The sequence below is a fragment of the Carassius auratus genome, chromosome 27, assembly GCF_003368295.1.
Source record: "Carassius auratus strain Wakin chromosome 27, ASM336829v1, whole genome shotgun sequence".
NCBI classification, from domain to species: Eukaryota; Metazoa; Chordata; class Actinopteri; order Cypriniformes; family Cyprinidae; genus Carassius; species Carassius auratus.
The window spans coordinates 5,077,605-5,090,398 of record NC_039269.1 but is presented as its reverse complement, the minus strand read 5'-3'; the positions used below and the strand labels follow the sequence as shown (position 1 = coordinate 5,090,398).

Here is a 12,794-nt window from a genome sequence, read left to right as displayed (position 1 = left end):
CACTCACACCCCCGGAGCAGTGCACACACACACACACACACACACACACACACACACACACCCCCGGAGCAGTGCACACACACACACCCGGAGCAGTGCGCGCACACACGCACACACACACACACACCCCCAGAGCAGTGCACACACACACACACACACACACGGAGCAGGGGCACACACACACACACACACACACACACACACACACACACACACACACACACTCCCCCAGGAGCAGTGCCACACACACAGCAGTGGGAAGTTAACACACACCCGGAGCAGTGCGCACACACACACACACACACACACACACACACACACAGCCGGAGCAGTGCACACACACACACACTCACACCCCCGGAGCAGTGCACACACACACACACACACACACACACACACACACACCCCCGGAGCAGTGCACACACACACACACACACACACACCTGGAGCAGTGCGTCTTGCTCGAGCACACTTCAGTGATGAGTATTGAGGGAGGAAGAGAGCACTGTTCATTCACTCCCTCCACCTACAGCTCCTGCCAGCACCGAGACTCAAACCTGCTACCTACAGACTACAAGTCCATCTCTCTAACCATTAGGCCACAGCTGCCTTCCGAAGAGATTCAGTGTTTCTGCCCGGTTTAGTATGGTAAAATACATCAAGTGTGTGACTGAACCCTACAGACAATGCTTAAACCAAAGTAACAGAACTTAAAGTTGTTGTTACTAACCCTTAAACAAAAACACTGCTTTGCACTTTTTCACACATAAGACACTTAGTTAAAAAATGTAATCTCAGGGTATCATTCTTCTTCTTCTTCTTCTGTTGTTTTAATGGCGGTTGGCAAACCAACTAAAGGTGCATTGTCCGCCACCTACTGGATTGGAGTATGGAGCACTACATTGGTTGGATATACTTGGTGCAAAAAAATAATAAAGAAAAATAAAATTATTATTATTAATTTTATTAATTTATATCTTTTTACCAGTTCGGTATCCTTTAAAAATGTAAATAATTTCTCGTGTATTATATAATTTGTTCCTTCTCCTAATATTTCCTTAAGTGAATAATTTCTCACACCCCTATCCTTTAGTGGCTGAACTAATTCAAGTCTTTCTCTATTGTATGCTTTACATTCTAGTGATATATGATTTACCGTTTCTGGATATCCACATTTTTCGCAATTACCAGTTTCATGTTTACCAATTTTATATAAACTTTGATTCAGTGTTGTATGCCCAATACGTAATCTTGTCATTATCACATCCCTTTTCCTGTAATTAACAGTTGTTCTTTCCACCCCCACATTCATTTGTATACTATACAGATGTCTTCCTCTTATTTCATTGTCTCATATCCTCTGCCACTTCTTTTTCACTTCAGTCCCAATCAGCCCCTTAACTTCCGCTTTACTCATCTGTTCTCTCATATTGATCTCAGGATCTTTCTCCTTTGCCAGTCTGTCAGCTTCCTCATTCCCCTTAACCCCGACATGGGCTGGTTCCCACAAAAAACTCACCTTTACACCTAAGTGCTTTATGCTATATCATTTCTGTAAAGTTTCATTTAAAATATCTTGTCTTGCTAAAGATGTTCCACTTTCTTAACTTTGCAGAGCTGATAATGAGTCTGTACATATTACACTACAGTTAGGCTGCTTTTCTTCTATCCATTGTAAGGCCAATGATATAGTTATCAGTTTGTTGTAAAAACAAATATATGATGTGTTGCTCTTTTGAGTATTTTATATTGTACGGAGGAATATACACTGCAGCAGCTGCTCTACCTGTTTCTGGATCTTTTGATCCATCTCTGAATATTTGAGTCGTGTCGCTGTATGCTTGATTCATGTATTGTTGAACGAATACTTTTAATGGCAAATCTAGTTCGTTCTTATGTATCTCCTCATGTATGAATAGGTCTATTTCTGGCATTGGGTATAACCATGGGGGTATAGATGGAATTACAACAGAAGGAGCTACCTCTATCTCAGTTATACCTGTTTCTCATGCCTCCTTATTTGCTACCCAGCCAAAACTACTTATATATCTATATCCATACTCCCAACAGGTTTCCAGTACCTTTTTAACTGGATGTCTTTCATCATGTCCTTTTACATTGATCCAATATCTCATTCTTAACTTTCTCCTACAAACTTCTAGTGGCATTTCTCCCATCTCTACTTGAATAGATGATACTGGAGATCTTCTAAATGCTCCACAGCTGATCCTTAGAGCTTGAGTCTGAATTACCTCCATCTTTTTGAGCCATTTTTCTGATGCAGTGCAGTATATCAGACTACCATAATCTATTGCCGGTCTTATTAATGAGCTATATATTTTTCTTAAAGACTGTCTACTCGCACCAGGGTATCATTGGGAAAACACATCTATTTATAAAATACATCACACATTGGTTAATTGATGTGATGAAACACACCTGAAAACACTTAGTTACAAAACTGAACACCAATCAGCCAGCTACAAATAGATCTCAGTTAAGCCATTTAGAGAACTGACATGATAGCCAAACAGGCCTTTAAACATAATGTTATTGATTCAGAAATACCTTGGGGTAAATCTGAATTGAAAAGTTTAATTAAAAAAACGCTTATAAAAATATGTGGCAGGAGAGATGGGATAAAGGAAATAAAGGTCAACATCTGTATAAAATACAAAAACAAGTTGGTTTAGTTAGAATAAGTTATGGCAACAGAAAGGAAGATGCAATCATTTCTCATCTAAGAATTTGTCATTTTGCCCTCAACCAATCACTTCAATTGATAGGGAAACATGATTCTGGTCAGTGCAATAAATGTGGACTTAATAGTTCTTTCAAAGGATATGAAGCTCTTTATTTGATTTTTTTTTTTTTCAAAGCAACTAATTTATATAAGAAAATATAGAAAGATATGGTAGGTGGTAGTAATATATATAGGTACTGGTCATATAATTAGATATCATCAAAAAGTTGATTTATTTCACAAATTCCATTCAAAAAGTGAAACTTGTATATTATATTCATACATAACACACAGACTGACATATCCCAAATCCCAAATTCAGTATCTCAGAAAATTAGAATATTGTGAAAAGGTTCAATATTGAAGACACCTGGTGCCACACTGTAATCAGATAATTAACTCAAAACACCCGTAAAGCCTTTAAATGTTCTCTCAGTCTAGTTCTGTAGGATACACAATCATGGGGAAGACTGCTGACCTGACAGTTGTCCGAAAGATGACCACTGACACCTTGCACAAGGAGGGCAAGACACAAAAGGTCATTGCAAAAGAGGCTGACTGTTCACAGAGCTCTGTGTCCAAGCACATTAATAGAGAGGAGAAGGGAAGGAGAAGATGTGGAAGAAACAAGTGTACAAGCTATAGAGATAACTGCACCCTGGAGAGGATTGTGAAACAAAACCCATTCAGAAATGTGGGGGAGATTCACAAAGAGTGGACTGCAGCTGGAGCCAGTGCTTCAAGAACCACTACACACAGACGTCTGCAAGACATGGGTTTCAGCTTCACATTCCTTGTGTCAAGCCTCTCCTGAACAACAGACAGCGTCAGAAGCGTCTCGCTTCAGAAAGGACTGGACTGCTGCTGAGTGCTCCACACTTATGTTCTCTGATGAAAGTAAATTTAGCATTTCCTTCAGATATCAGTGTCCCAGAGTCTGGAGGAAGAGAGGAGAGGCACACAATCCACGTTGCTTGAGTCCAGTGTAAAGTTTCCACAGTCAGTGATGGTTTGGGCTGCCATGTCATCTGCTGGTGTTAGTCCACTGTGTTTTCTGAGGTCAAAGGTCAACGCAGCTGTATACCAGGAAGTTTTAGAGCACTTCCTGCTTCCTGCTGCTGACCAACTTTATGGAGATGCAGATTTCATTCTCCAACAGGACTCTGCACCTGCACACAGAGCCAAAGCTTCCAGTACCTGGTTTAAGGACCATGGTGTCCCTGTTCTTAATTTGCCAGCAAACTCACCTGACCTTAACCCCATAGACAATCTGTGGGGTATTGTGAAGAGGAAGATGTGATATGCCAGACCCAAGAATGCAGAAGAGCTGAAGGTCACTATCAGAGACACCTGGTCTCTCATAACACCTGAGCAGTGCCACAGACTGATCGACTCCATGCCACGACACATTGCTGCAGTCATTCAGACAAAAGAGACACAACTAAGTATTGAGTGCTGTACATAATCATACTTCTCATCTTCATACTTTTATTTTTTTTTACATTTAGTTGGCCAATATTTCTAAAAATCTGTTCTCTGACGGGGTAAGGGTTTCTGAAATACTGAATTTGGGATTTTCCTTAGTTGTCAGTTACAATAATCAAAATTAACAGAAATAAACATTTGAAATATATCAGTCTGTTTGTAATGAATGAATTTAATATACAAGTTTCACTTTTTGAATGGAATTAGTGATATAAATCAACTTTTTGATGATATTCTAATTATATACCCAGCACCTGTATATATATATATATATATATATATATATATATATATATATATATATATATATATATATATATATATATATATATATATATATATATTAAATTTTTTTACTTCTGGTATCAATGCCTCACACTCCATCCCAGTAGGTGTCAGAATATTCGGACTGGAAAACAGGTATGTCTACAACTCTCTACTCGGACTGTTTCTAGAGTATTTACAGTACTGTACCATATCACATTACTGTATCACATGTGTTGTATTCAAGGGTGGTTAATGCTCCTTTTACAACAAAAGCTGTAGTTTTGTGAAACATACCATGATAACGTGTTGAGATGTTTCAGTACTGTGTATGGTAAATCTAGTATAGTTCAGTATACACAGTACTGTACAAAAGCAAACGAGAACAATTTGTGGTTGCATTTCTCTACAGAATGGCTAGAAGACGCCAGTGTAACGGAGGCCAGCGAGTAGTGCTGTGCAGGTAAACCTCACTCCCCGATCTCAAGAGATGCACTAGTGACAGACGCTAGTGACTGTAGTCATTTAGCCTCCTTGTTAGTGCGTCCGCCTCCCATGCCGAAGACCCGGGTTAGAGCCCCGCTCGGAGCGAGTTCAAGGAGCCTCAGAGAGGACCCGGGTGAGAGGGGTTACACCAGCACTTGTTCACCAACAGCAGGAACTTGCCATAGTGAAGCTAGTCAGAGCAAACCATGCAATCCGTCTCCACCAGCTGCAGATAGGCAAGTATTCAACAACATAAGCCGTGTGAGCATCACCACCATCAGACGCATCTTGGTAAAGCATAACATGACCATGAAGCAATTGTACAAGGGTCCCATTTGAGAGGAACAGTGTCAGGGTCAAAGAACTTCGACATGAGTACGTGCAGGTAAGTGTTTCAGTCCTTTACATCTACAGTAAAGAATAGATGCAGTGCAGTAACAGATGAATATGTACCACTGGATTAGTACCACATAGATCCATTCAGTGTGGTGGGGGGGGGGGGTTGGTTCTGTATGTGTAGAAGTGTAAGTGTGTGCTTTGAGTAAAGCCATCCACTTTGTCTGTTTGTTTTGTTACAGAGAATCTTGAACACGGATGGAGCTGCCCAGCCTCATTAATGTATTTACACTGATGAGGCTGGATTCAACCTTGGCAAAAACAGACGATGGGGACGGAATATAATTGGCCAAAGGGCAATTTTGCTCATCCCGGGGCACATATCACATTGTGTGCTGCCATAAGTCTTCGAGGCCTACTGCATCATCATACCAAACACATCATCACATTTCTAGATGCACTTCATGATGCAGTTGGACAGGATGGAGCAGAGCAGCCCAGGTTTGTTGTTGTCTGGGATAACGTTAGTTTCCATCGGGCTGCTCTGCTCCAGAACTGGTTCACCAAACATGATCTCTTTGAAGTTCTGTTCTTGCCCCCTTACTCACCATTTCTAAATCCGCTTGGAGATGGTGCGTATATGAGCGCTAACCACATGCCTGTATGGAACAGATGTTTCCCCTATGCTTAGCGAGAGAAGACATTGCTTGTGATGTGGATGAGATCCTGTGGCCAGACCCCAGCAGACGGCAGGATCCATAAGCCCACTCGAGCACAATTGTGTTTTTCTGTGTTTACAGTAGTGTATTGTTTTTATTTTTGATTTAACTGAATTTACTTTACTGTAAAATACTGAATACTACTGTAATGTATTTCATTTTTTTTAAAGTAGACCAGTGTGTTGCTGCTGATCTGAAAGTGTATTCATACGAAGCAAGAATCATGCTGTCATCAGAGTGAGATTTAGACAAAGGGGTGTTAGGTTTTGATAGCAGTGTTTCAGTTTGACAGATGTGAGTGGTTTATTTCCCAGTGTTGTGTCTTATTTGCTCGTGTGTAGAGTTTGACACAATGAGACAAATTTAGAAAACGTGTCTAAGAAATAGCCAAAAACTATAAATGCAGCATGTGCTGCAGCTACATGTACTGAAAACAGCTCTTTCAACACTATTTAAAATAATTTTCTAAATAAAAAACATTGTCTCTTTTCTTTAATCTTTTCCTGGCTAGCCTATACTTATTTGAACAATGCTTGAAACTTGGTATTTCGAGTGTCTGTTTCCTCTTTAAACTGAATCACTTGATGTATTCCCAATTGTAAGTCGTTTGGATAAAAGCTTCTGCTAAATGAATAAATCTTAATCTAAAATTCCACTTTCTTTACACAGTTTCTTGGTTTTGTGGTGAAATGTGACCTGCCCATGATTTATGAGACAAATGTACGTAAGAGCATTAATTGAAGATGTGTAAATGATCTGAATCTCATGTGATCAGACGATATAAACTATAAAGTAGATCTACATCAGTCGCTCCGAGACCAACAAACATCAGACACACAGACGGGACGCTTGAGCTTTATTCAGGCATCACCAGACACATTTTTGTCTTGTAGTAAATTGTCTTAAATTAACTAAATCACTTGAAGTTTCTGAGAGACATCTCTGGTTTTGAGGTTAACATTTCCAAAGTGCTTTCACAGGGTGGCATTTACAACAACAGACCGGACAACAGAGAAATAAATCACTTCAGCAATGAAATCAGACCAACAATAAAAACTTGCAGGCAATTAGAATAAGATCACAATGCATAGGAAGCTTTCACGTAACCCTGCATAGGAAAAGAAAACAAAAAGAACTTGGGTTGCCAGATCTGTCACTCCAAATCCACCGCTGTTAATAAACTGCATAGATATCAGCGTAACGTCAGCAAGTCAAAAATAGCTGTTCTCATACAGCGGGGGGGTAAAGTGCCAAGATCAATATATTACAGTCCATCCCCACAGGAAGGAAATAGAGTAAAAACACATTAAAAATCACAGCCGCACACATTCAAAGCTGTTAGAAAAGAGAGCATTTGGCACCACGTGCTTCCGAGTCCTTCAGGATCATCACTGAGAGAAACACTGGAGGAGTCTGACAGAAAACACTTTAATGCTGTGATCATGAAACACACCACACGCCTCGGGTCACTGCTGGGGTCAGTGCAGCTCGATGAAGGCCTCCATCTGCTCCGAGGTCAGTCCTCTGTAGGGCAGTCTGTGTGTCAGGATGGTGCGGGCGGCCAGACACTGCAGCGTGACGTAGCTGAGCGGGTGGAGCGCGTGTCGCCCGCTGCTCTGCTCGTCCAGCAGCTCGTAGGCCGTCTTGTGCTGGGCGTTGGTGGCGTCGAAGTGCGCTCCGGCCCGGATCAGCGCCGCCATGATCTCCGGACAGCCGTTAGCGGCGGCGACGTGCAGCGGGGTGTTGTTCTCACAGTCGCGGGAGTCTACGTCAGCACCGCACTCCAGCAGCAGACGCGCCACACACAGAGACGGGAAGCGCCCCACCGGGTAACGGCCCACAGACGTGGTGTCCTTGTCCACAGCCATGTGCAGCGGGGTGTAGCCGCTCCTCGCCCGCGGGCTGAGCTTCAGCAGCCGGTACACGGTCAGACGCTTCTGGTGCTCCTGCTCCGGAGCACACTCCAGCTTCTCCAGCAGGAACAGCAGGTGCAGGATGATGGACAGCGCTTTGGTGAACTGAGGCGTCTCCGGAGGACTGTCCCGCTGCGCCACGGCCCGCTCCACCTCACACACACTCTTCCTCAGAACACCCATCAGGTCCTGGAGACACACACCTGACCATCAGCTCACACACCACTCTTACAGATAAACGTGCTTCAGATCAAGAACCGTTCTGATTCACGACACATAACGGACGGCTCTTTAAAGCTTGGACTGAATGGTTCTTCTGTGGATCGCTCTGAAGCACATTTATTTTTAAGAGTGTTAGAAACAGTTGAAGATGAAAGTTTAAATACAGAATCTGCAAAATGTAAAATATTTTACCAAAATAAGAGGGATCGTACAAAATGCATGCTACTGTTTATAAGGTACTGACCTGATTAAGGTATTTCACATACGAAAAAACAACAGTTGGATTTATAAAACTAACCCTGTTCAAAAGTTTACATCCCCTTGATTCTTAACACTGTGGTGTTCGTAGTGATCGACCGATTCCTTTTCTGCTCGGTCCATGTGTTCAACACACACACACACACTCTCTCTCTCTCTCACACACACACACACACACTCACACTCTCTCTCTCTCTCTCACACTCTCTCTCTCACACACACTCACACTCTCTCTCGCTCTCTCACACTCTCTCTCTCACACACACACACACACACACTCACTCTCTCTCTCTCTCACACTCTCTCTCTCACACACACACACACTCACACTCTCTCTCGCTCTCTCACACTCTCTCTCTCTCACACACACACACACTCACACTCTCTCTCTCTCTCACACACACACACACTCACACTCTCTCTCTCTCACACACACACACTCTCTCTCTCTCTCTCTCACACACACACACACACACACACTCACACTCTCTCTCTCTCTCTCTCACACACACAGACTCTTTCCAGCAGAGAGTGTGTTTCTGAGACTCTAACACTAGGATTAGAGGAGACTCAGACGTCCTGTGCTGCTCCTGAAGAACACACCAGGCAGTAAGAGACGGGGGGGGGGCTTTTGAACAGAACGGGGATGTGAACATTTTCCTTATTTGGACCATAAATAAATATGTGTGTGTAAGTGTGTGCAAAAGTGTGTGTGTGTATAAGTGTGTGTTAGTGTGTGTGTGTGTGCGTTTGAGTGCGTGCGTGCCTGTACGCATGTGTGTGTGTTAGTGTGTGTTTGTATGTATTTGTGTGTGTGCACGTGTTTGTGTGTGTTAGTGTGTGTGTGTAAGTATGTGCAAAAGTGTGTGTTAGCGTGTGTGTGTATAAGTGTGTGTGTTAGCGTGTGTGCGTGTGCCTGTACGCATGTGTGTGTGTTAGTGTGTGTGTGTAAGTATGTGCAAAAGTGTGTGTTAGCGTGTGTGTGTGTAAGTGTGTGTGTGTGTGTTAGCATGTGTGTGAGTGCACGTGTATGTGCGTGTGTTAATGTGTGTGGTTGTGTGTGTGTGTTTATATGTTTGTGTGTGGTTTTGGTTATGTGTGTGTGTGTTTGTGTGTGTGTGTGTGTCATCAGTTCACTGCTTCAGTCGGACCAGAGTTCTCTCTCCAGCAGTGTCTGGGTACGGCTGGTTGCTCTACTCTCAGTGTGATTGAAGCCTTGTTGGACATTTCCAGTCTCACATCACTGGGCTGTTTGGACCAGGCGAGCGGTCACTGTACCTGGAAGCTGACCCGAGCGACGCGGCCCTTGGCTCGGTCCTGCAGCACGAAGGAGAAGAGCTCGGCGAAGGACAGGAAGCTGCTGGCGGTCATGGGGCTGAGCGGGTCCAGGTGTCTCTGCTGCATGTCCAGAGCGTACTTCCACAGACGGATGCAGCGCTCGAAGTCGCCCGAGTCGGCGTACACGGCCCCCCGGTAGCGGATGTAGTAGGAGGTGTCGGGGTGCGAGGGCCCGAGGATGCGCTCTCGGATCAGCAGCGCCTGCATGCGCATCTCGTCCGGGTCAGTGACCAGCGCCTCCAGCTCCTCGGCCGTACACACCTCGCGGGCGCAGTCGTACGCGGGCACCGGGGGCCCCGGGGCCGGTTTAGCCAGGCTCTTCTCACCCGTCTGCCGCAGCTCCATGGCTCTCCTCCAGTAGCGCATGCCGCCCAGCAGGTCACGCTTCTTGTCCACGAAGGTGGCCCCCAGCAGCTCCAGCGCGTCGATGCGGGGCTCTCGGGCGGAGCGCGGCTGGTGCAGCAGGTACTCCACGATGTTGGTGTGTCCGGTGATGCTGGCGGCGAGGAGCGGGGTCATGCCGTACCCGTCCCGCTCCATCCTCGCTCCACCCTTCAGCAGCAGCTTCAGGATCTCCAGGCTGCCGGACTCGGCGCAGTCGTGCAGAGCCGTGTTGCCCTTCACGCTCCGTCGGTTGACGTCGGCCCCGTGCTCCAGCAGGAACTGGGCGATCTCCTTGTGGCCCTTGTAGCAGGAGATCATCAGGCAGGTGTGACCGTGACGGTTGGCCACCTCCAGGTCCGCGTGATGCTCCACCAGGTAGCGCACGATCTCCAGGTGTCCGTCGAAGCAGGCGGCCCGCAGCGGGGTGGAGTTGGTGAGGGTGGTGCTGTTGACGGAGGCTCCGTGCTCCAGGAGCGTCTTCACCACCGGCAGGTGCCCCGCGGCGGAGGCGGCCCACAGCGGCGGAGCGCCTTCTATCGTCTCCCCGTCGAAGCTGACGGCGCCCCCGAGCTCCACGCCGGCCCTGCAGTGCTCCAGCAGGTACTCCACCACCTGCAGGTGTCCGTAGCGCGAGGCGATGAGCAGCGGCGTGCCTCCCTGCGTCTTCTCCTCCGCCAGCGCCTCCAGCTCCTGCGGACTTTTGTCGCTCAGCAACTTCTGGATGAGTTTCAGTTTTCCGTCTCTCGCCGCGTTAAACACCGCAGTGCTGATATCCATCGCGTCGCCGCGGGGCGTCTTCAAAGTGTCCGTTAAAGCGCGTCTGTGTTCGCGGGCGTCAGAAGCGCGCGTCGCTTCTTATTCAGTGAGGAGCGATCCCCGCTTTGCATTATACTGCCATTTTGAGGCTCTTGTCGAAATGGCGTCGATGTTGTTTGACAGCTCGGTTTACCACCGGTGCGCGGAACTCTGGGTAATGGAGTCCGCGCGTTCTGTCATCACACAGCGCGAGCCGCGCAAAGAACTACATTAACCGCCGGGCGTTGCAAGTGTCGGGCAAACTCGTCGCGCTAAGGTTTGTGGGAAATGTAGTATATAAACATAGAGACTGTTCGTGTGAGCAGGCGTTGCGACGAATTCACGGAACTACATTGCCCGTCATGCATTACGCGAAACTCGAGCAGCGCGACGTAAACAACACGGAATGTATGTCCAACTCGTCTGGCATGTGTGAAGTCACTGTAGCATGAACGTGTTTGTATGCGTATGAGATATATTTAAATGTTTTTCGAAATATGTCCGTTTCGAATTTACTAGTGTTTACACAAACAACTAAGTAAAGATTCTTGTTTAATTATTTTTGACATGTCATGATTAAATTTTAATATAAAAATATTAACCAGCAAAAGTTATTGCACACAAGTATAAAGTTAAGTGCCAAATTCATGTTAAAACCATGATTCGAAGATGTTTTCATTACCCTGCTTTATTAGACATTGAGTGCTTTAATGATTCAATGGAAATGCAAACACTTGTCTTGTTTTACAGCCATTAACTCACTACAACTTAATATTTACTTTAGTATGATCAATTTATTACAAAGAATACAGTGGTGCCTTCATCTATTATAAAATGTCACACACACAACTCTGTATATCTATCTTTGTGAGGACTTTCATTGACACAATACACTCTCGAGCTCCTGACCCTAAACAGGCTTTTAAAGTGCTCTTAGAAAGTGAGGACCAGCCGAAATATCCTGACTTTACAAGACTGTCCTCACACTGATGATCTAAAACACACAAAAATATGGCCCTCATGAGGATAGCTGTACAAGTGCACACACACAAACACAAACACACTCTCTCTCTCTCTCTCTCTCTCTCTCTCTCTCACACACACACTCACACGCACTCTTTCTTTCTCTCTCTCTCTCTTTCTCTCTCTCACACACACACACACACACACTCTCTCGTGTTGCAGTGCCCTGTGCTGAGAGGCAGACTGGGTTTTGTTGTTGGTCTTTTGTTCAGTTTCACAACAAAATCACAAGTCTTCCACGCAGCAGGGCAGGGCGAGATGATCCGGGATCAGTTTTCAGCCCTGTGTCTCTGACGAGTGTTGATCTGAATCAGGTGCAGGATCAGGATTGAGAACCGCTTCTCCACAGCAGAATCTTTCATTTTCTTCCCAGTTCCTCATGCCTCTTTCCAGGTTTGTTTTCCACGGAAGCTGTAAAATGTAATTGTTACAAAATATAGACATATCTCACTATAATAACACATCTGTAATATTGCTGTGGCTAGGATGTTATAGGATGTTTAGGAGTTATTCATGGTATGTTGAAAACAATTTGTTACTGCTTTTACACTTTTAAATTTCCTTTTAATGACTGAATTTCCTTTTTAATTCCGTCCGGCCCGAGACTAGAACCCACAACCCTTCGATTGGGAGTCCAACCCTCTAACCATTAGGCCACGACTTCCCCGTGTAGCCTTCAGTGACGTGTAGCCATCAGTGCAGGAAGAGGAAAGATGGAGTGAATCAAATACCATAGACAGTAAAAGAAATGGACACAGCGACCCCATTGGAACTCAACTGAGACAATTGAAGCCCATTTTTAGCGTTTTTTAGCACTTCCGTTTCTGA

The 12,794-nt window shown here is 45.0% G+C and overlaps 1 protein-coding gene across 1 annotated transcript; it reads right to left on the bottom strand.

Annotated features, from left to right (window-relative positions):
- Window positions 1-6,872: 6,872 nt before the first annotated feature.
- LOC113045167 (protein fem-1 homolog A-like) lies at window positions 6,873-11,062 on the bottom strand. The gene is made up of 2 exons (XM_026205366.1): window positions 9,705-11,062; window positions 6,873-8,135 (listed from the first exon to the last, which is right to left on the bottom strand). The coding sequence occupies exons 1-2, from the start codon at window positions 10,923-10,925 to the stop codon at window positions 7,512-7,514; spliced, it is 1,845 nt and encodes a 614-aa protein (XP_026061151.1). The 5' UTR covers window positions 10,926-11,062; the 3' UTR covers window positions 6,873-7,511.
- Window positions 11,063-12,794: the final 1,732 nt, after the last annotated feature.

Coding starts and splice junctions, on each gene's coding strand:
- LOC113045167 (XM_026205366.1), bottom strand. CDS start 10,925: ATGGATATCAGCACTGCGGTGTTTAACGCGGCGAGAGACGGAAAACTG. Junction 8,136..9,704: donor TCGCTCGGGTCAGCTTCCAG/GTACAGTGACCG, acceptor GTGTGTCTCCAG/GACCTGATGGGTGTTCTGAG.